Genomic DNA, 21620 nt, shown 5'->3' with positions numbered 1-21620 from the left:
TAACCTTCAACTGGGCTCGAACCACTGATCCCTGGAGTAAAAAAATATCGCCAGACCACTCGGCCATCCGTGCTCATACAATGAGTGATGTATTTAATACTTTATATAAGCAATCCTCGTAGTATTACAAAATATAACGACAACAACAAAACACTCCAAATTATTCAATTTCGCCTTGCAATGCTTTATAATTTTCAGGTTTTTAAATCCTCAAAAGATGCATATAATGGATATTTTGGAGCATGGTAAATGTTCAGTATTACTGTATTCTCACAAATATATAACTACAACGAAAATTCGCGAATCTGAAACATTTTTTTATTTTGTCAATTTACCAAAACGTGAAAATGTCATTTTAATACGAAAATTATAGACAACGTTCAAGTAATAAGGTACAAAAGTAATTACAATGTACTTTTTATGCTGTTCCAGCATGAAATGACGCCAACAGTGTCCACAACCGTTAATTTCGAAAGGTTAATGTACAGTTTATATGATACCATAGCGAATCATATCGAACACGTTGCTATGTACATTAACTTTGATTATCAACGTCTATAGCGATGCCAATAATGTGTAACCGAGCATTGCTTAATGTCTTACACGATTTGAAGGACATCATGCATTTAAAAATATTCCAACAACACAAGAGTCCACAAAAACTTGTATATTTCGGGTTGCAGTAACAGTATTTTAAGCTAAACACAACAGAAAAAGTTTGCAATTTTCACACAAAGCTCCAAAACTATGAAAATCATTATGCATTAATTTTATATAAGAATTTAAAGACTTCTAAATCGTGCCATAATTAATTAGTTATCCACATACGTTAAACCAACTGCCTGCTGTTTGAAAGTAAAGGATGGACAAAATGTGATATTAAGGACAGAACAATATATGAGTTTGTCAGAAACACTATCTCCCTTTATGCGCCGCTTTGAAGCTATATATTTGACCTTTGACCTTGAAGGATGACCTTGACCTTTCACCACTCAAAATGTGCAGCTCAATGAGATAAACATGCATGCCAAACATCAAGTTGCTATCTTCAATATTGCAAAAGTTATTGCAAATGTTAAAGTTGGCGCAAACAAACACACAAACAAACCAACAGACAGGGCAAAAACAATATGTTCCCCACTATAGTGGTGGGGTACATAAAAATAAACTTTCAACAGTATGAGGTCTTTACTCGCATTGTAATTTGTAAAACCTTACATACATGATGTATGAATGTTCCTATAATGCATAAAATACAAGGCCACTATCATACTAATGTTACAGTTAATTTTAAGCCATTGGTAAAATATTATGTCATTTTGCATGAATAAAACAGGATGAAATGAAATTTAAAAGCAAGACCAAACTTAATACCCAACAACATGGTGTAGGTACAAATCATGAAAAACGTTGTTGAAACCAATGTTCTTAAATTGTCAAGCTGAGCATAATGCAGTATAAACATTGTACTTATTTATACCTTTGATAATGTACAAACAGCGAAAATACCTACTTACGTAGTAAAATAAGCAAACCATTTGATAATAAGTGAAAGCTATAACAATATCAATGTAAAACCACACTTAACAATAAAAAAGCTTATGGTGGCAAGCTTAACCCTTTCCCACTCAGAAGCAAAGTGAAAATGGCTTTTTCAACCAGCATAAAACCAGAACAGACTGCGAATGAGTTTTATCACTGAATAAGCCCAGTCATGAGAAAATGGGTCTTATGCCACATGTGGCCAGCATTGTTCCATACCAGCCTGCGCACAATTCTGGTCTGGAGCTACTACCCTGTTCACTATGAAATCAGAAACAGTTTCACATGATTTGGGTCATATCTTCCTATAATACTGATTGTATAATTGACCTTCGTGTTTACATACATAAACCCTTATAAAATAGTTACAATTACTACTGAGGATGTGTCAATCATTCAACAAATGTATAAAATAGCAGGTACCATAAAAAAATGAGCCCCGCTCAGTGTAAAAGGGGTTTAATACATGTGCGTAAAAAGTCATTCCAGATTAGCCTGTGCAGTCCGCAGAGTCTAATCAGGAACGACACGTTCCGCCTAAACTTGATTTTTGCTAAGAAGAGACTTTCTTGAAACGAAATTTATCATAAAGGCGGAAAGTGTCGTCTCTGATTAGACAGTTCAGACTGCACAGGTAAATCTGGGACGACACTTTATGCACATGCATTAAACCCCTTTTTCACAGAGCACGGCCCAAATATTTATAATTATTTTATAGTCTTGTACTTGTTCTACTCTAGTTTGAGCCTTGGGTAAACATAAGTTAAAAACAATGTATGACCACATATTTGAAACAATTGGAACTTCTAATGCTAAGACACAAACTTCTTAAATACGCATACTCATACAATAAGACAGGTATATGAACCGTGCTCTGTGAAAAAGTGGTTTATTGCATGGGCGTAAAGTGTCGTCCCAGATTAGCCTGTGCAGTTCGCACAAGCAAATGAGGGACAACACTTTCCGCAAAAACTTGATTTTTGCTAAGGAAAGACTTTCTTGAAACAAAAAATATCATAAAAGCTTTAAGTGTCATCCCATATTAGCCTGTGCTGACTGCACAGGCTAATCCGGGACAACACCTTACACAAATTCCCTTTTCACAAAGCGCGGCTCATAAAAATGATGATAAAAAGGGCCACAATGTACACCTATTGAAGCAATATGCAACACTGGCAAATGCAAAATCACACAATCAAAAAGCAAAAGCGCTTGAAAATCATTCTGAATATCATTATACACTTTTCTCACACAATTAATTGTCAATCAACAGCAGTTTCCATTGCATGGTTTAATACATGCATAAGACAAATACCAGGAGACTTAATATATCTTTAATTAAAATAGTTCTCTAAAAAACAAACACACAAGTAATTCATTACTCTTTCTACAATTTTTCATTAAAACTCACCACATTCAGTTGCTAATTTTGCAAAACAACTCAAAAAATAAAATAAAAGCAAAACCATTATGCTTTTAACTTGCAGTCTTAAATTATCATAACATATAAAATATTTCAAGTTTGAAAAATAACAATCCTTTTACAGAGCAGAAAATTAGTTACCAGAATTTCAATTAAACGTTCCAGGTTTTTCAAGCTTTTTCAGATATTATTTTTTATATTTAACTTACCTAAATACCCATGTAAAACAGATATGTCCTTATATTTGTTTTGCATTTACATCATACAGTGCCTACCCCTAAATTACACAAACAGGTTATTAAGCACAATGAATCAAAGACTCACTCCTCAAGTACCTGACTCTAAAATATAAACGATAAATTGGACGGTTATATGTATGACCCTGCTTGTAACTGGTAATATGTTTACAAAAATATGTTTTATTTTAACAACGTATGTGACTTAAAATATAATGATGAATTAATACACTTGAAATGTGGCATGGCATATATATTACTACACAAAATTATGTGCAATTAAAACCTATTGATACTGGAGAAACAAACTTAGGGAGGGGAATGTCAAAATAAAATACCCAAACCAATTCAGAAAAATTAAAAAAGAAAACAAATCTTTCTGAAACTCACAGTGTAAAAACAGGAAAATCACAAGAAAAGACAGAACAATTAATGGTAAAAAGCAGTGAAATAAATGCAAAATTATGAATGCATTTTCAATGCATATAACACTTACAATAATCCATTGTGTCATTTAAAAAACTAAATACATTTGATGTAAGTAATGATCAAGGTTTAAACAATACAAAGCTTAAATACTTCAATGAACTTGTAAACGTCTTAATGTATTTTAAAACATATCACAGACTGTTGGAATGATTGCTTGTAAAAATACATATGCATACAAAAGGTATTAAAAAGCTTATCAGTCCAACACTATTTTTAAATCATGGCTGATGGATTTCAAAGATTTAGAGGGTTAATGAATAAAAGGTTAAAGATAATGTGCTGACTGTATTTATACCATACAACACTTATAAATAATTGGATGGCTAAAAAATTATTCTTATTATATAACCCTCAAATTTGTTAAAATAAAAAGGTTGTAATACATGATTCGCGTTTGGTGAATTAAAGGGGCTTTTTGAAAGATTGTCATTTTTTTAAGAACACGTCATTATTTCTTGCATATCAGTTTTGGTCATTGGGGCTATTTTTCTTGATTATAAATAATATACATGTATACATTCTTTTTCAAATCCAATACCATTTGTTTAATTCTCACATTGCAAATCTGCAAATAAATCCCTCTAAAGATGTTCCTTTATGGTTATTTTATTGAAATTTACGTAGTTTTTGTATTTTTCTTAACTGATTGTAATTCTGGCTAAAAATAAAGTAAGTATTAAATGTATTTTAATTATAAGCATTACATCTCATCAATAGTACTTTAAAATGTATCTCATTCAAAACTAAGAAAAAACACAATGTTTAACTAAAAATACACCTTCAGAGTCATACAGATATTTACTTAACAACATAACTTAGTGAAAGCCATAAGATGGATAGCACATGATGACAGTCAGAACTTTATTTTAGAACACTTATAATGACCCATAATAAAATATTATGCCTTTGTCTTTTGTCATTCAGAATGTTTTTAAAACAGTGTGACTTGTATCCAATTTAACCACGCTCTGAACCACATTGGTTATGCCGGGATGCCGGGACTAGAAGTTACTCTTTGCGTTCATCAACAATCTTCAGGATTGCAGCACAATTCTCCTGTGCCTGCTTTATTGCACCATCAATCTCCTCTCCAATCTGAAAATAAGGGCTGTTTGTAAAAAATGCATGCCCCCCCTATATGGGCTATAAGTTGTAGAAGCAGCCATTGTGTGAATACGTTTTTTGTCACTGTGAATGGTGGTGGTGGTGGTGGTGGTGGTGGTGGTGGTGGTGGTGGTGGTGGTGGTGGTGGTGGTGGTGGTGGTGGTGGTGGTGGTGGTGGTGGTGGCAGAAGAAATAATAATAGTAGTAGTAGTAGTAGTAGTAGTAGTAGTAGTAGTAGTAGTAGTAGTAGTATAGTAGTAGAAGTAGTAGTAGTAGTAGTAGTAGTAGTAGTAGTAGTAGTAGAAGTAGTAGTAGTAGTAGTAGTAGTAGTAGTAGTAGTAGTAGTAGTAGTAGTAGTAGTAGTAGTAGTAGTAGTAGTAGTCATAGTAGAAGTAGAAGTAGAAGTAGTAGTATATAGTAGCAGCAGCAGCAGCAGCAGCAGTAGTAGTAGTAGTAGTAGTAGTAGTATGCATTACAAAAATGCAGTTAGCCTTACATTTGGTAAAATTTAAATATATTACAAGGGAGGCAAATGCTGTAACAATAAATTTAAACTTATTGCATTTGTTTCCCCTGTATATAGGTAGATATAATAGTGAATTACCTCCCCTGTCCTGCTTGTATTTATATTAATCAACAAATTTAAACATTAACACAATATTTAATATACAAAATATACAAAAAATCTCATATTCTGATAATATTTTTACTGATCCACTGTATTTTACTAAAAGGATGATGTTTCATTGGACTGATAATTATAGATTTAGGATTACAGACCAGTTGCTTCAGTAATATTGTTCAGAGTGTGCCCTGTTGGCTGCGTATGCATTCTTGAGTTATCATTCAAAAAACCATTTTACTATTTCGAGTCACCGTGACCTTGACCTTTGACCTAGTGACCTCAAAATCAATAGGGGTCATCTGCGAGTCATGATCAATGTACCTATGAAGTTTCATGATCCTAGGCCCAAGCGTTCTTGAGTTATCGTATGACAACCACCTGGTGGACGGACGGACGGACCGACCGACATGAGCAAAGCAATATACCCCCTCTTCTTCGAAGGGGGGCATAATAAGTTAATAATGTAAAAGTAGAGAAACAGCATGTCAAAATGGCAGGGCATATTTACCCTTTCCCACTCAGAAGGAAAGTGAAAATGGCTATGTGCAAACAGCCGTGCTCTGTGAAAAGGGGGTTTAATGCCTGTGCAGAAAGTGTCGTCCAAGATAAGCCTGTGCAGTCTGCATAGGCTAATCAGGGACAACACTTTCTCTTGCTAAGAAGAGACCATACACTCGGAAAGTGTCGTCCCTGATTAGCCTGTGCAGACTGCACAGGCTAATCTGGGACAACACTTTACGCATATGCATTAAAACCCCTTTTCACAGAGCACGGTTTAATGTTAAATTAATTAGACAAGGAGATTAATTAATCAAAGAGCAAATAATGGAACAATATATTTTTGAAGCAAATGTGATGGCTCAATGAGGCTCACACATTAAACACTTTACTTAGCTTCAGAGTTTGTCATATTTCAGGTTATTTCAAGTGATTAATGAAATTTCCCAATTGATAATTTGGCAGACAGAATATTAAGTCAAACAAATACACCTGATTTTAATATAATGGGACATCAGGGCAAGAAAGCCATATCCAAGTATATGAGTATGCATGACATACCTTTGTCCTGAACTCGACATCTGCGATATCCTTCAGGTTTGTCTTCACATTGTAGTAGGCTCCCCACACAGCTGTCTCCAGCATACGGACACCCACCTGATAATACACATGCTTTTACCCTTTACAACATAGATACGTATTAAACCCATTACCACTTAGATACTTATTTATTTGACCAATTACCCCTTAGGAATCACCTTTGACCCATGTGTAGTCTCTTAGAAAATCAAATTCAATTTAAGACCATTCTTACTAGATTCACGTAATACTGAAGAGCAGCAAATAGCATATAACCTGAACAGGCTGCAAGTAACTTGCAGGCTGTTCTGGTTTTAAGCTGGTTGCATGTAGCCATTTTAACTTGTCTTCTGAGCAGGAAAGGGGTTAAGCTTAACCCTTTACCCTTTAAGTATCACTTAGATACTTATTTTGACGCATTTGCAGTCCCTTAGAAAGATGCATTCCCGAACAGACTGCGAGTTATTTGCAGGCTGTTCTGGTTTTATGCTGGTTGCATGTAGCCATTTTAACTTGTCTTCTGCGTGGGAAAGGGTTAAGAGGCAGAGCTTAACTGTTATGACTATCCAGATGTTATTGATTTGATCTTTTTGAAGATAGCAACCTTATACTTGGCCCATGAAATCTAACTTGGAATGATGAAAGGAGAAAAGAATGTTTCAACCTTTTAGATTTGATATACATGTACATTTCAGCAGTGTTTTCAGAGACTAAAAATAATCTATATTTTGTTAATACCGGTACCAATGGAATTATTATACAGTGTACGGGTATATTGTGCAAGAATTGCCTGTTGAAATTTCCTATACATGAATATTGATACTTTTGTAATACAATCTAAGAAGAAACTTTGAATTAAATAATTATTAAATTTAAAACCACATAGTTTTATTGGTCTAAGTTCTGAGCAGACTTTGACATGAAAAATCCCATTTATAATTCCGGAACATAACATTAACCCTTTCCCATTCACAATGCGGGGAATCAAGTGGTCAGATTTGAGAAAAAATGGCTGCCGATGTCTGGATTCGATGGAGAAATTGAGTCTTCAAACAGGTACATCTACCTTATTACTTACTTGTTTTTATTCGGATAACGCTTATCATGGGCCAACCAGAAGCGGTTTCAGCGAGTATCAACCGTTTTCCGCTGGTTCGTCTGAGTGTGGAGATAACTCATGGAATATTTCGCAATTTCCTGACGGTTCAGGAAATTCCCCGCATTGATTCAGAAGCAAAATGAAAATAGCTATGTGCAAACAGCATAAGAACAGAACAGCCTTCGAGTAACTTGCAGTTTGTTCAGGTTTTATGCTATTTGCTGCTCATCAGTATCAAAGGGTTAGAATTGAAGCCTTTAAAACTTGAATCTAGTCAGAAAGGTCTTTAATTAAATTTAACTGTCTAAGGGACTAAAAATGCATAAAAATGTGTATTTAAGTGGTAAAAGGTTAATAATTCTGGGGGCTGTTTTATAAACGATCGTACAACAATTTTAACTTACGAGAGAATTTTGTAATCTTAATAAGTAGACAAACTAGCTCGCCATGCTCATCAAATATATACCGCGCTTAATTAATTAATTAAATACTGAAAATTTAAAATCATATGATATGGACTTTAGTTATTATGTATCTTCGAAAAATGTATCGTATCGTAAATGTGTATAACGATGTTTATTGAAACGGTCCCGTGGAACACCACATTTTTCTTCCCTAATCCACCACATTTTTCTTCCCTAATCCACCACATTTTTCTTCCCTAATCTACCACATTTTTCTTTCCTAATCCACCACATTTTTCTTCCCTAATCCACCATGGCTGATCAAGAAGCTAAGCATTTGAGCCTTGGTAAGGGACAACTGGTCTTAATTTATGTGCGTAAAGTGTTGTCCCAGATTATCAGATAATCAATGAAAACACTTTCCACTTTATTTTTTCGTTTAAAGGAATTCCCTTCTAAAAAAAATTCAGTTTAGGCAGAAAGTGTCATCTCTGATTAGCCATGCACAGGCTAGTCTGAGACGACATTGTATGCACATGCATTAAGCCCAGTTTTCCCAGCCCATTTTCAAATAAAAATGGGTTCCAACAATGGGGTGAAGGTGGACTGAGTACCTGCAGATCAGACTTGCAGTTGATGTTGCCCACGGCAGCCAGCCCCCTCAGGGGACCCCACAGACTGTTACTGATCCTGGCCACTGTGAGGGGCACCTGCACCGCAGTACACAGCCCCTCCTGGAGGGCTGCGGTACGCCTGGGGTCAAGAGGAGAGAGTTGATGTTTCCATAAAAATTTAACTGATAAAATAAAAACCAACAACAAGCTTTTACATGAATTAATACATAGACATAAAACATACGCCACTGAGAGCTAGGCACCTGCAGTTTTTTATTTTTTTATTTGTAAATACATGTAAGTAATTCAATACAAACTTACACTCTATGTACATAAGGAAGACATTTCTATATTGCTAAACATTAAGACTGAAAAGAACAAATTGTTAGAATTGAGAAAAAAGCTTGAGGCTTATGCTATGTTTCTCTTCTGTGAGAACAGAGGAGAGTTCATGATTTCATAATAATTGCCCTGAATCAAGGGAAAAACAAGCTATTATGTGAATAAATATATGAACAAAACCTAGACCACTAGTGTATTTTTAGTACCAAATTGTTAAGGTAAGAAAGTTCAAACAATATGCTTTGTCTAAATGATGCATAAGTCCCTATTGCAACCCTTTCAATATTAATAAATAACGGCCCATTTGAAAAGCTCAAAGTTCAAACGTATGTCAATGTCAAGGTTAGGTAACATGGATGTGTTGATTGTATTCAAAAACATAATCTGTGCAAGTATCAAAGCTTTGTACCAAGCATTATTGATATTTAGACAAAAACAGGGAAATGCTATGAACCTGGCACATGTTTAAGGATAGTTTCACCAACAAAATAAATTTTATCAGAAGGTATCTTTGATGTGGCTTTTTTCTGTCTGAAGAGTTGAGAACAGAAATTTGCAAAGTATAAACATTGTATGCATATACAATGTTATGAACAATATTCTGATTACCCATGGGATACCTGTGCATATATAGTACATGAGCATGCTACATACATCAATTAACAATCAAATCAGGTGTCAACTTACACATTCTTTTCTTCTTCCGATTCTGCTGGTAATTTCAAGGCCAGCTACAACAAATGGTAAGTAAGATTACAAAGACAGGATTAGGATTATGTTAAAACTGAAGATATCATAATAAATCTTGCTGAGGTAATTCACTAAGCATAACAACATGAATCTTTAAGAGCACAGTAGACCTATTTAAAAGCCTCCATGCTTGAGAAATAGAACGTCACATAATGAACTTGTGCAATACAACCCATCAAAGCACCAGTCATTTAATATTTCCTATGAATGATATTATAAAAATATTATACTGAATTAGAGAGATATAATTAATATTGCAAACAGAGGTGAATGATGTTGACCAAGGTAAACTATTACCTTACATCCATATTCTGTAACAAGGCCCATGAGATTTGTAAATTAAAAATTATAAAAATAATAGAGTTTATTATGTGTGATATCATGGCCTATCATACAAAATTACGCAGGGTTAGGTATATAGAACTTTTCCATGGGGACAAACAAAAAGAGGCATAAAAAACAGATTTCTCCTACTACAATTTCAAAATATTTTCATGAACAAATATATGAGCCTTGTGTGCATTCTGCACAGGCTAATAATAGACGACACTTAATACTTGTATGCTATTTTTCATTCACAGATAATCTCTTCTCAGCAAAAATTCAACTTAGGCGGAATGTGTCGTTCCTGATTAGCCTGTGTGGATTGCATAGGCAAATCTGGGACAACACTTAACGCATATGCATTAAACCTCCTTTTAACTCTTTCAGTGCTGGAACCGAATTTTGAAGGCCTTTGCAAACAGTTTGGATCCAGATGAGACGCCACAGAACGTGGCGTCTCATCAGGATCCAAACTGTTTGCTATTCTGATAGTATTCTTTGTAAAAAATCGAAGAAAATGCTAATTTTAGAAATTCTGCAGACGACATTTTAGCAGACGACAAATTTCCCAGCATGCAAAGTGTTAACAGAGCACAGCTCATATCATAAAATCAATACCATATATTCACTGAAGGCTGCAGCGTCTGCATCAATGAAAGGCGTGAGGTCTTTCATGGCCTTGTACAAGGGTGGAATCAGCTGCCTCATTTGGGCATCCAGCTCAAAGAACTTCTTGTTGCCATAGGTGAGGAACCCTACCATTGAGCCTAGCGCTGCACCCTGGGAAACAAAGATTAATGTGAAATTAAAACCTGTGAATGTAAAGAGGCATTTCACATTATTTCCCTTAAATATGGGCCTTCTATGTGAAGAGGGTGTTTGATGCATGTGCGTAAAGTGTCGTTCCAGATTTGCCTGTGCAATCCGCACAGGCTAATAAGGGATGACACTTTGTGCTTGTACGAAATTTTTCTTTTACAGAAAGTCTCTTTTTAGCAAAAAATCCAGTGTAAGCGGAAAGTGTCATCCCTGATAAGTTTGTGCGGACTGAATTAGCAGTCCCCACAGGCTAATCAGGGACAACACTTTCCGCTTTTATGATTTTTTTCGTTTTAAGAAAGTCTATTCTAAGCAAAAATCCAGTTTAGTTGTAAAGTGTTGTTCCTGATAAGCCTGTGCATACTGCACAGGCTAATCTGGGACAACACGTACACACTTGCATTAAAACCCCTTTTCAAAGAGCAAGGCCCACTTCTTTTTCTGGTTGCATCTCCAATTAATATACTTACAGTGACCCCCACTTTCAAATTCAATAAATAGTTCCAATCAGATTGGAAATGACGGACGCCTACACAAAATGTCCACACAACTGACAACTTTACAAAATTGCAGTTCCCTTATTAATAGTTTGAATAACTGTTACATTATTATCAAGGTGACCTACCAATGACGCCGCCAGTGCTGCGACTGACCCCCCACCAGGGGTTGGTGACCTTGACCCCACAGTGAGGATGAAATCCTTCACATCCATGGTAACCAGGGGTCCCTCTCTCTCTTCTGAGATCATGTACCTGAACAACAAAAGCAGTAATGACAAGTCATGGAGTACGTACAAGCTTGTGCAAGATTTGGCTTTGATTTTTTCAACAAGGTCATATACAACAAGAGCTGTAACCATAGGATGACTTATGCCCCCTATAAACGCTTGATAGAAGTTATGAGCTTTTGTCGAAACCTAAAGGCAGATTTCGAAACCTAAACGCGGACCCTAAGTTCAAGGTAAAGGGGTCAAAATTTGTGTGCGTATGGAAAGGCCTTGTCCATATACACATGCATGCCAAATATGAAATTGCTATCTGAAGCGACATAGAAGTTATGAGCATTTTTCAAAACCTAAACGCTAAGTGTGACGGAATGATGGACGGACAGTCCGATCACTATATGCCCTCCTTGGGGGTATAAAAATATATGCTAGTCATAAAAAACGGAAACAATGTGATGAAATCTTTTTTGGCTGATAATTGCATTCCTTTTTAAATTCAATGAAAACAGTATAAGTAGGAGAGCAGAAAGGTGAAATTTGCATTTTTTTAAAAAAGAAAGCAATCACTGTAAAGTTTTATGCACATTGTCTTGTTATCAAACTTTGCCTGCATCTTATGTCAACAAACATTTCCAGAAAGTTATGTGAAGATTTGATGAAAAGAGTACGAGAGTAGGAGAGCAGAAACAGATAATTTCAAATGAATATAGGAAAATAACCCTAAAGTGCCTTGTGAGAACTGGCTGGTCATGTTAATTGGCTTAAAATTAATGTCAGCAACAAGTTTGGTGAAGAATTGATGAAAACTGTACAAGTATTTTAAGAGCAAAAATGGCAAAGTTGACATTTTTTGCATAAATGGAAAAGGTCTCCAAATATGTCAACAAACATTTCCACAAAGATTGGTGAAGTTTGGATCAAGGCTGCACAACTTCATGAGCGAAAATGGCCAATTTAGCATTTTCTTTATTTATAAAGGGAAACAACTCTGAAGTGCTAGGTTCAAATTGGCTAGGCTTCAAAGTTAGCCTCAATTTTATGCCAACAAACATATTCAGAAAGTATAAGATGATTCTTATAATGCAAACTGCATAACTTACTCAATAATTCTCTCTTTTGGACTAAATGCACCTAGCGAGTTTAAGCCAAGTCTGTTGATTACCTGAAATGCAATAAAATACATTGTACCATCAGTAAACTGTTGAAACAATATAAAAATATTCAAATATAATCGTCAAGTCGAGTCTCGCCTAACATAAATGGCAAAATAATTACTTCTGCACCGTATTATAGTCAAATGTCAAGTCAGTTGATTACAATATGTATGCTTAAGTAGGCTCTGCACTCAAAAAAGTTGAGAATGAACCATTAAACAGTCTGTTTCATAACAAGTATGAACCAGTCTGAGTTTTGTCAACAGCGTGTACAAAGCTGAGCTTTAAAGAGTTATGTACCAGTCTAAGTTTTATAATGAGTATCAACTAGTCTGAGTTTTGTCAGCACTATGAACGAGTATGATTTTTGTTAATACTGTATGAGTTCTAGGAAGAGTGTTCCATCAGTCAAAGTTTACTCATGAGTATGAACCAGTCCAAGTTTAGTCAACATTGTGTACCAGTCTGAGTGTTAAAAAGAGCATTGTACCAGTCTGAGTTTCTGGTCATCCTCCAGAATGAAGAGGCTGCTATTGTCCATGTAGTGCTGGGCAGTGGCCATCAGTGCCGCGAGGGGAACCAAACCAACTATCTGGGAACCAACCACTGCCAGGTTCAACTCCTAAAGATATAGCATATACTGGTTAAGGTAAAGGCAAGGGTTTAAAGTCTGATATTGATACTAGACCCTTCTTCAGCCAACTTTCACATCCATCCCCCCCCCCCATTATATGTGATAACAGTCATTTGTTTACGTTTGGCGCAGTTTACGGCCATGGCTTTTTACCCTCTCAGGTAACCATGTATTCTCCTAGGTAGGGAGGAACAGGCTGGGAATTATTTATGTTTTGCTAAGATAATGTCCTTGATCTAAGCAGAATTCTATCAAGAGACCAGATTGCTTGACCAGCATCCTAGCACTAGACCATAGTTGCACCATTGGTATCCCCACAGAAGTGTTTTCTAATATGTAGAAAATTTCAATAATAATAAAAAAAAGGAAATTCTAAGTTTACAAAGTGTGACAGACAGATGGATGGACGGAAAGTGCGATCACTATATGCCCTCGTTCGGGGGCATAAAAATGTGAATGTAGGCTTAATGTTATGATGAATATTATCTCCTCAAAGTATGTGATGTTTACAGACACCTGGGCCTCTCACCTCTGCATCCTTGCACACAGCCTCATATACTGTGTGTATACCAGTCTCCTCAAAATCTGTGATGTTTACAGACACCTGGGCCATGTTTGCCTCCTCAAGGTACCAGCCTATAGCCTGTACATGCTTCAGAAGGCCTGGCTGCAACAGCATGTAGATCACATTAAACCCTTTACCACTTAGATATGTATTTAACCTTTCCCCACTCAGATACGTATTTACTTTGCTTATGTCTAGTTACTATGTGTGCAAACTGATATAATAATGCATAAAAATTGGCACTGCAAACAAATTGTTTCTAGGCAAACTGTGTAAAGCTCATGTCCAGAAAAACATTTATAAAAGCTATAATACAGTACATTGATACTTTAATGTCAGTCATTTTGCATCATTGTTTTGTGTTCATTATATTAAATATTTAAGGGACAACAAAATCAGATACTTATCTAGCTGTGCAATGTTAACAAATGATTTTATAAACTACATTTCTTTAAAAACATTATTGAATAATAATGTTATAAACTTTCTAAAAACATATATTAATAGGTATATTAATTTAGAGTGAAGGTCAAGACAAAACATTTTAGTCAGGACAAGTGAAATTGTGGGGCACTAGTAAGACTGGACAAGTGAAATTGTGGGGCACTAGTAAGACTGGACAAGTGAAATTGTGAGGCATTAGTAGAACTGGACAAGTGAAATTGTGGGGCAGTAGTAAGACTGGACAAGTGAAATTGTGGGGCACTGATAAGACTGGACAAGTGAAATTGTTGGGCACTTAGTAAGACTGGACAAGTGATATTGTACGGCACTTGTAAGACTTGACAAGTGAAATTGTGGGCCACATGTAAGGATGGAAAAGTGAAATTAGGGGGCACTAGAAAGACGGCACAAGTGAAATTGTGGGGCCCAAGTAAGACTGGACAAGTGAAATTGTGGGGCACAAATAAGACTCGACAAGTGAAATTGTTGGGCACTAGTAAGACTTGACAAGTGAAATTGTGCGGCACTAGTAAGACTGGACAAGTGAAATTGTGGGGCACATGTAAGACTGGACAAGTGAAATTGTGGGGCACTAGAAAGACGGCACAAATGATATTGTAAGGCCCTAGTAAGACTGGACAAGTAAAATTGTGCGGCCCTAATAAGACTGGACAAGTGAAATTGTTGGGCACTAGTAAGACCTGACAAGTGAAACTCTGTGGCACATGTAAGACTGGAAAAGTGAAATTGTGCGGCACTAGTAAGACTGGACAAGTGAAATTGTGGGGCACATGTAAGACTGGATAAGTGAAATTGTGGGGCACTAAAAGTTAAAGTGTAGGGCCCTAGTTAGACTGGACAAGTGAAATTGTGGGGCACTAGTAAGACTGGACAAGTGGATTTACTAGTTAATGTCAAGCCATGGTGTGTATAAAATTAGCTTGTGTATTAAAATAAGTTATGTACCAGTATGAAAACAGGATGTGTGAAAACATATGTACAAAGATTGTGATAGCAAATTGGTAGCTTTGTGTACGGAAAAAGCTTGTGTACAATAAAAACTTCTGTACAAAATTAAGTTGAAACTATATTGATACCTCAAGAATGCTCTGAAATGAAAACAGTTTGTGTACAATAAAAAGTTGAATCCTGTTACAAGAAAAAAGGTTGTATAAAAATCAGTAGAGTACATAAAGGTTGTGTCTACAGATTGGATTTCTACATACTTAATAAAAGGAATAAGAACAAAAATATAATACAGTAGAAAAAATCAATAGGGGTCATCTGTGAGTCATGATCAATGTACCTATGAAGTTTCATGATCCTAGGCCCGAGCGTTCTTGAGTTATCATCTGACAACCACCTGGTGGACGGACCGACAGACCGACCGACATGAGCAAAGCAATATACCCCCTCTTCTTCGAAGGGGGGCATAACAAAAAAGTTGATTTACAAAAAATGTGTTATGTACAAAAATAAGTTGCGTACATAAACAGAAAATGTTGGCCAAAATATATAGAGTACAAAAATAAGTTGCATACAGATAAAGGTTGCTTAAAACAACAGTTCATTCACAAAGCAAGTTGCATGCACAAAAAATTGATTTGATGTAAATAAGCTGCAAACAAAAAAGCCATGTGCACAAAAAATTTGAACCTGGAGATATGTGTACCTCATCTTTGCTGCGACCCTGCTCTCGTATATTAAGTGCGATCCTGTGAGCCTGTTCCTTGGTACCCAGCAGGTTGATGTTAAACGCGATGAGGAACTTACGAGCGCCCGTAACGGTGGCACCCCAGGTTGGCACAAATTCTGCAGGGCCAAAATCTGGCTTCCATTCCGGTTTATGAATCTGCCACGGTAATTTGCATTTTAGAAGATTCTTTTTATGAGAATCAATAATTTCAATCATAATATTGAATTGAGAACTGCAATAATCTGGTGAATGTGATAGTATTGATGTGTTCCACATTCATAATCTAATGTCAGTCTTAAAATGATCAAACAGGAGAAATTGTCATTAATAATTCATCCACTTGTACAAAGTATTCTCTTTGAGAATGATGACACCTCAAGTTTAAAGGCCAATTTTGAACTAGGGAAATGATTAGAAAAAAAACTTAGTAAAAGAGAACTATATGATGTTACATAACTAAATAAACATGTCTTAGCATTTGTTAGGAGATTTTACAATTTTTACTTTATAAGTAAACATAAATTATGATACTAGGGTGTAACAAGTTTTAACTCTAGTGGCATGATTTGAAGATAAAACCAAATACTAAATCTCTGAGCCTTGCAGTTTAAGAAAATAATGTTTAAGTCGTCATATTTCACTGCCTTATACTTTCTTTCTGACCTCACATATTCCCGAGCCCACTTACTTGCTCTGGGAGCCCCTTATATTACCCAGCCCACCTACTTTCTCTGGGAGCCCCTCATATTCCCCTGCCCACTCACTTTCTCTTGGAGCCCCTCATATTCCCCAGCTCACTTACTTTCTCTGGGAGCCCCTCATATTCCCCTGCCCACTCACTTTCTCTTGGAGACCCTCATATTCCCCAGCTCACTTACTTTCTCTGGGAGCCCCTCATATTCCCCTGCCCAATCACTTTCTCTGGGAGCCCTTCATATTCCCCAGTCAACTTACTTTCTCTTGAAGCTCCTCATATTCCCCAGCCCACTAACTTTCTCTGGGAGCCCCTCATATTCCCCTGCCAACTTACTTTCTCTGGGAGCCCTTCATATTCTCCAGCCCACTTACTTTCTCTGGGAGCCCCTCATATTCCCCAGCCCACTTACTTTCTCTGGGAGCCCTTCATATTCCCCAGCCCACTTACTTTCTCTGGCAGCCCCTCATATTCCCCTGCCCACTTACTTTCTCTGGGAGCCCCTCATATTCCCCTGCCCACTTACTTTCTCTGGGTCCCCCTCATATTCCCCAGCCCATTTACTTTCTCTGGATCCCCTCATATTACCCAGCCCACCTACTTTCTCAGGCAGCCCCTCATATTCCCCACCCCACTTACTTTCTCTGGAAGCTCCTCATATTCCCCAGCTCACTTACTTTCTCTGGGAGCCCTTCATATTCACCAGCCCACTTACTTTCTCTGGGAACCCTTCATATTCTCCAGCCCACTTACTTTCTCTGGGAGCCCCTCCTCTTATTCCCCTGCCCACTTACTTTCTCTGGGAGCCCTTCATATTCCCCAGCCCACTTACTTTCTCTGGGAGCCCCTGATATTTCCCTGCCCACTCACTTTCTCTTAGAGCCCCTCATATTCCCCAGCTCACTTACTTTCTCTGGGAGCCCCTCATATTCCCCTGCCCAATCCCTTTCTCTTGAAGCTCCTCATATTCCCCAGCCCACTTATTTTCTCTGGGAGCCCCTCATATTCCCCTGCCAACTTACTTTCTCTGGGAGCCCCTCATATTCCCCTGCCCAATCACTTTCTCTGGGAGCCCCTCATATTCCCCAGCCCACTTACTTTCTCTTGAAGCTCCTCATATTCCCCAGCCCACTTATTTTCTCTGGGAGCCCCTCATGTTCCCCTGCCAAATTACTTTCTCTGGGAGCCCTTCATATTCCACAGCCCACTTACTTTCTCTGGGAGCCCCTCATATTCCCCTGTTCACTTACTTTCTCTGGGAGCCCCTCATATTCCCCAGCGCACTTACTTTCTCTGGGAGCCCCTCATATTCCCCAGCCCATTTACTTTCTCTGGGAGCCACTCATATTACACAGCCCACCTACTTTCTCAGGCAGCCCCTCATATTCCCACACCCACTTACTTTCTCTGGGAGCCCCTCATATTCCCCAGCTCACTTACTTTCTCTGGGAGCCCCTCATATTCCCCAGCCCACCTACTTTCTCAGGCAGCCCCTCATATTCCCCAGCTCACCTACTTTCTCAGGCAGCCCCTCATATTCCCCAGCCCACCTACTTTCTCAGGCAGCCCACATATTCCCCAGCCCATTTACTTTCTCTGGGAGCCACTCATATTACCCAGCCCACCTACTTTCTCAGGCAGCCCCTCATATTCCCACACCCACTTACTTTCTCTGGGAGCCCCTCATATTCCCCAGCTCACTTACTTTCTCTGGGAGCCCCTCATATTCCCCAGCCCACCTACTTTCTCAGGCAGCCCCTCATATTCCCCAGCTCTGATCTGAGGAAGAGTCTTCCGGTGACCGTCTATAGCAGCCTCTGCATATAGGTACACTGAAACACCATCAATTATGTCTATAGCAGCCTCTGCATATAGGTACACTGAAACACCATCAATTATGTCTATAGCAGCCTCTGCATATAGGTACACTGAAACACCATCAATTATGTCTATAGCAGCCTCTGCATATAGGTACACTGAAACACCATCAATTATGCTATTACTTCTCTGTATTTATGACTGACAGAAAACAATACTTCTATATCCCTCTGCCTTTGGAGGGGGATAATAAACATTCATACAGCAGTTTAAATTATAAAGATAAATTTAAAATACAAAATAATATTATTGTATATTTCAATTAATATAAAAAATAAATTCAATTATTAATTGATTTATTTAAAATCATGTGTTCTGAAAGTTTATTTTTCAACAACATCAAAATCAACTAACTAAATATCTAACAATAACTTTTAGTGTACCTAATGTATCTAATTAGTATAGATTTCGGAGTTAAAACTCAAACAATTAGACATAAGGTTCCACTCTGGCTGATAATTGTTTTTATAACATGACCTACGCTCCAGGAGTGAAATAACTTAATGCTCAATTTTGTTTATTACACGGGTGTTATTACACTAGTTATATAACTGTGAAATGACATCATTTTTTGATGAAATGACATCATTATTCCAGTGAATTTCTTCAGTTTAACTCTTTTACAATGTGAATAAACGGTGAAAAGAGCATAAATTAAAATGTAAATTTGTTGGTAATGTTATAAATAGAATCTTAGATTCGTGGTCATTTTGTATTGAATTTATTAAATTCGTCATCAAGACTAGTTTTTATCTTTATTTAGATGACTTGTTTAATAAATTCAATACAAAACGACCACTCATGCAAGATCCTATATATGAAGCAAAGTATTTTTCCCATTTTCAATACCTGGCACACCGAGTTCAATGGCAAGCTTTTCCCCGAATTCCTTTGCACACTCCACACATTCCTCCATGGTCACATTCTGTACTGGGATGAACGGACAGACATCCAACGCACCTATACGTGGGTGCTCACCTTCAAACAAGGACAGTTGGTATTGGAGAAATATCACTTAAAATACTTAAAGGGACTGTCAACCACGACGACGAAGAAAAGAAAAGTTGTAAAATACCATATTTTTTTTACATTTATTAGTTTATATTGATTAAAATATCATGACTTGTAGATTACATTATTTGAAAAGTTGTTAAGTTTTCATATACAGTATATTTGGTACTAAATTTTACTGGGTATGTCTACCACGTAACTATAAATAATGCCAGTAGATTGATCATCATCTACACGTGATAAACCCAGAAATGCAAATTGTGCATGCGTAGTGAATTGTATATATTTTATATATAAAATTATCAATCTACTTGCATTATTTATAGTGTGTAAATCGTTATGTCATCTATTTTCGCGATGTACTTTCGATTTCACATCGCCAAATTGTATTACCGAATATACTGAAAATATGAACTTTTTTCAATTAATGTAATATACCAGTCGTGATTTTTTAATCAATATAAACTAACAATTGTAAAAAAATACGGTATTTTAGAACTTTTCTTTTTTCGTCATTCGTGGTTGACAGTCCCATTAACAATAAAAAGCATAATATCAAAATGATCAAAATTATCAATCAACAAGAGCACCCCATAACGGGTGCCAACGCTCAGCTGCGGGTGCAGTTTTGAATAAATAAAAGCTTGTCAGATTTTTTCTTTCTTTTAGGTCACAGTGACCTTGACCTTTGACCTAGTAAACCAAAAATGGGTGTGGCGTGTAGAACTCATCAAGGTGCATCTACATATGAAAATTCAAAGTTGTAGGTGGAAGCACTTGGATTTAAGAGCAAATGTCAAGGTTTTAGCACGACACCGGCGGACAGCGGATGAAACGACAAAACAAGCTGGCTGTGACAATACCTTGGGTTTTCTCCAAAAAATGCCGAGCTAAAAATAACATTTCTATAACAGTAAAAATAAATGAATAATAGATGAATTCCTCCAGAACAAGTTAGATTTTTCCAGAACTTTTCAAATCCCTTTTTTTCACTCTTACCAGAGGTTCCCTTAAAATTGGACAGTCCAAAAGCAAAACCAATATGTCACACCTCTGAGGGTTCGTAAGATTTTTTTTCTTTTTTGTTTATTATTTTATTTGGACACTTGCATTGCATTTCAAACGGAGGATAACAGAAAAGTTGAACTAAATTTAGCTTATGTTTATGGTTATGCTTTGTTTAAGTAAAATAACAATGGGCAAAAAATCCATAGATATCAAAGAAAGAATTACCAGTAGGATTCGTGTACTATGTTCTACCTCTCAATGTCTACTATTTTTATATGAAGTTTCATTTGAATTCCTTACATTCCTACATGACCATTAAAATTACACTGTGTAATTGGGATCAGAACAAGAAAAGTAATAAGAAAAAAAAGCACTGAAGATAGTGTCAACACTTCTTGCACTCTACTCTTACCCTATGGTTTGAACCTAGATTCAAACTAAATTTCGATGCTACGTGATTTACTGTGGGATGTGGGATGATGCTCAGAGCAACATCTTGAAGTCATGACTAAATTATGAGTATTCTAATTGATTTCCAATTCTTTAGGGAAATTGAAACATCAACGCTGCAGATTTGTCAAATCAATCATTATGTGTTCTCTTTGTCATATATACTGTTATCAGCTCAAACCATTGTTGCTTGCCTGTCTTTGATCCTGAGTATCTAAACCTGAAGCGTCCTCTAATTGGTCATAAGCCGGCTCAGCAATATTTATGAGAAAGAAAAATTGCCAGCCAGTTCCCGAACAGTATATAATCCAGTGACAACAGAATTTGTACCAAGTGTATACCAACAATCTACTTTCTCATAATGTTTTCTTAAAATCTATAAAGTTTTATCTTCATAAAAACTAAACAAAGGGCAATAACTCTGTAAATAATTAAAAAAAAGTAATAAACTACTTTTATTCTTCACTTGATATCAAAGCCACTTTCCAACATATGAAGTTGCATTTGAAGCCAT

At 36.7% G+C, this 21620-nt stretch overlaps 1 protein-coding gene across 3 annotated transcripts in view; it reads right to left on the bottom strand.

The window, feature by feature from the left end:
- Positions 1 to 21620, bottom strand: part of LOC127858991 (formimidoyltransferase-cyclodeaminase-like) — a 79441-nt gene that overhangs the window by 50861 nt on the left and 6960 nt on the right. For 2 of the 3 annotated variants that reach the window (XR_008039222.1, XR_008039223.1), the window contains exons 3-14: positions 19487 to 19615; positions 18503 to 18591; positions 16042 to 16221; positions 13890 to 14027; positions 13217 to 13348; positions 12673 to 12734; positions 11474 to 11600; positions 10648 to 10809; positions 9643 to 9686; positions 8614 to 8752; positions 6479 to 6574; positions 2694 to 4785 (exon numbers count right to left, since the gene is read on the bottom strand). Coding sequence is in view for 1 of the 3 variants with exons in the window: in XM_052396380.1 (XP_052252340.1) it covers positions 6479 to 6574; positions 8614 to 8752; positions 9643 to 9686; positions 10648 to 10809; positions 11474 to 11600; positions 12673 to 12734; positions 13217 to 13348; positions 13890 to 14027; positions 16042 to 16221; positions 18503 to 18591; positions 19487 to 19615 (1298 nt within the window). In the remaining 2 variants the exon portion in view is untranslated. The remainder of the gene's footprint in view (positions 1 to 2693; positions 4786 to 6478; positions 6575 to 8613; positions 8753 to 9642; positions 9687 to 10647; positions 10810 to 11473; positions 11601 to 12672; positions 12735 to 13216; positions 13349 to 13889; positions 14028 to 16041; positions 16222 to 18502; positions 18592 to 19486; positions 19616 to 21620) is intronic. The other variant, XM_052396380.1, reaches the window with a different exon arrangement.

This window comes from Dreissena polymorpha, chromosome 14 (assembly GCF_020536995.1).
Source record: "Dreissena polymorpha isolate Duluth1 chromosome 14, UMN_Dpol_1.0, whole genome shotgun sequence".
Classification (NCBI taxonomy): Eukaryota; Metazoa; Mollusca; class Bivalvia; order Myida; family Dreissenidae; genus Dreissena; species Dreissena polymorpha.
Note: the sequence above shows the minus strand (reverse complement) of the source record. Positions and strands in the feature narration are given on the sequence as shown.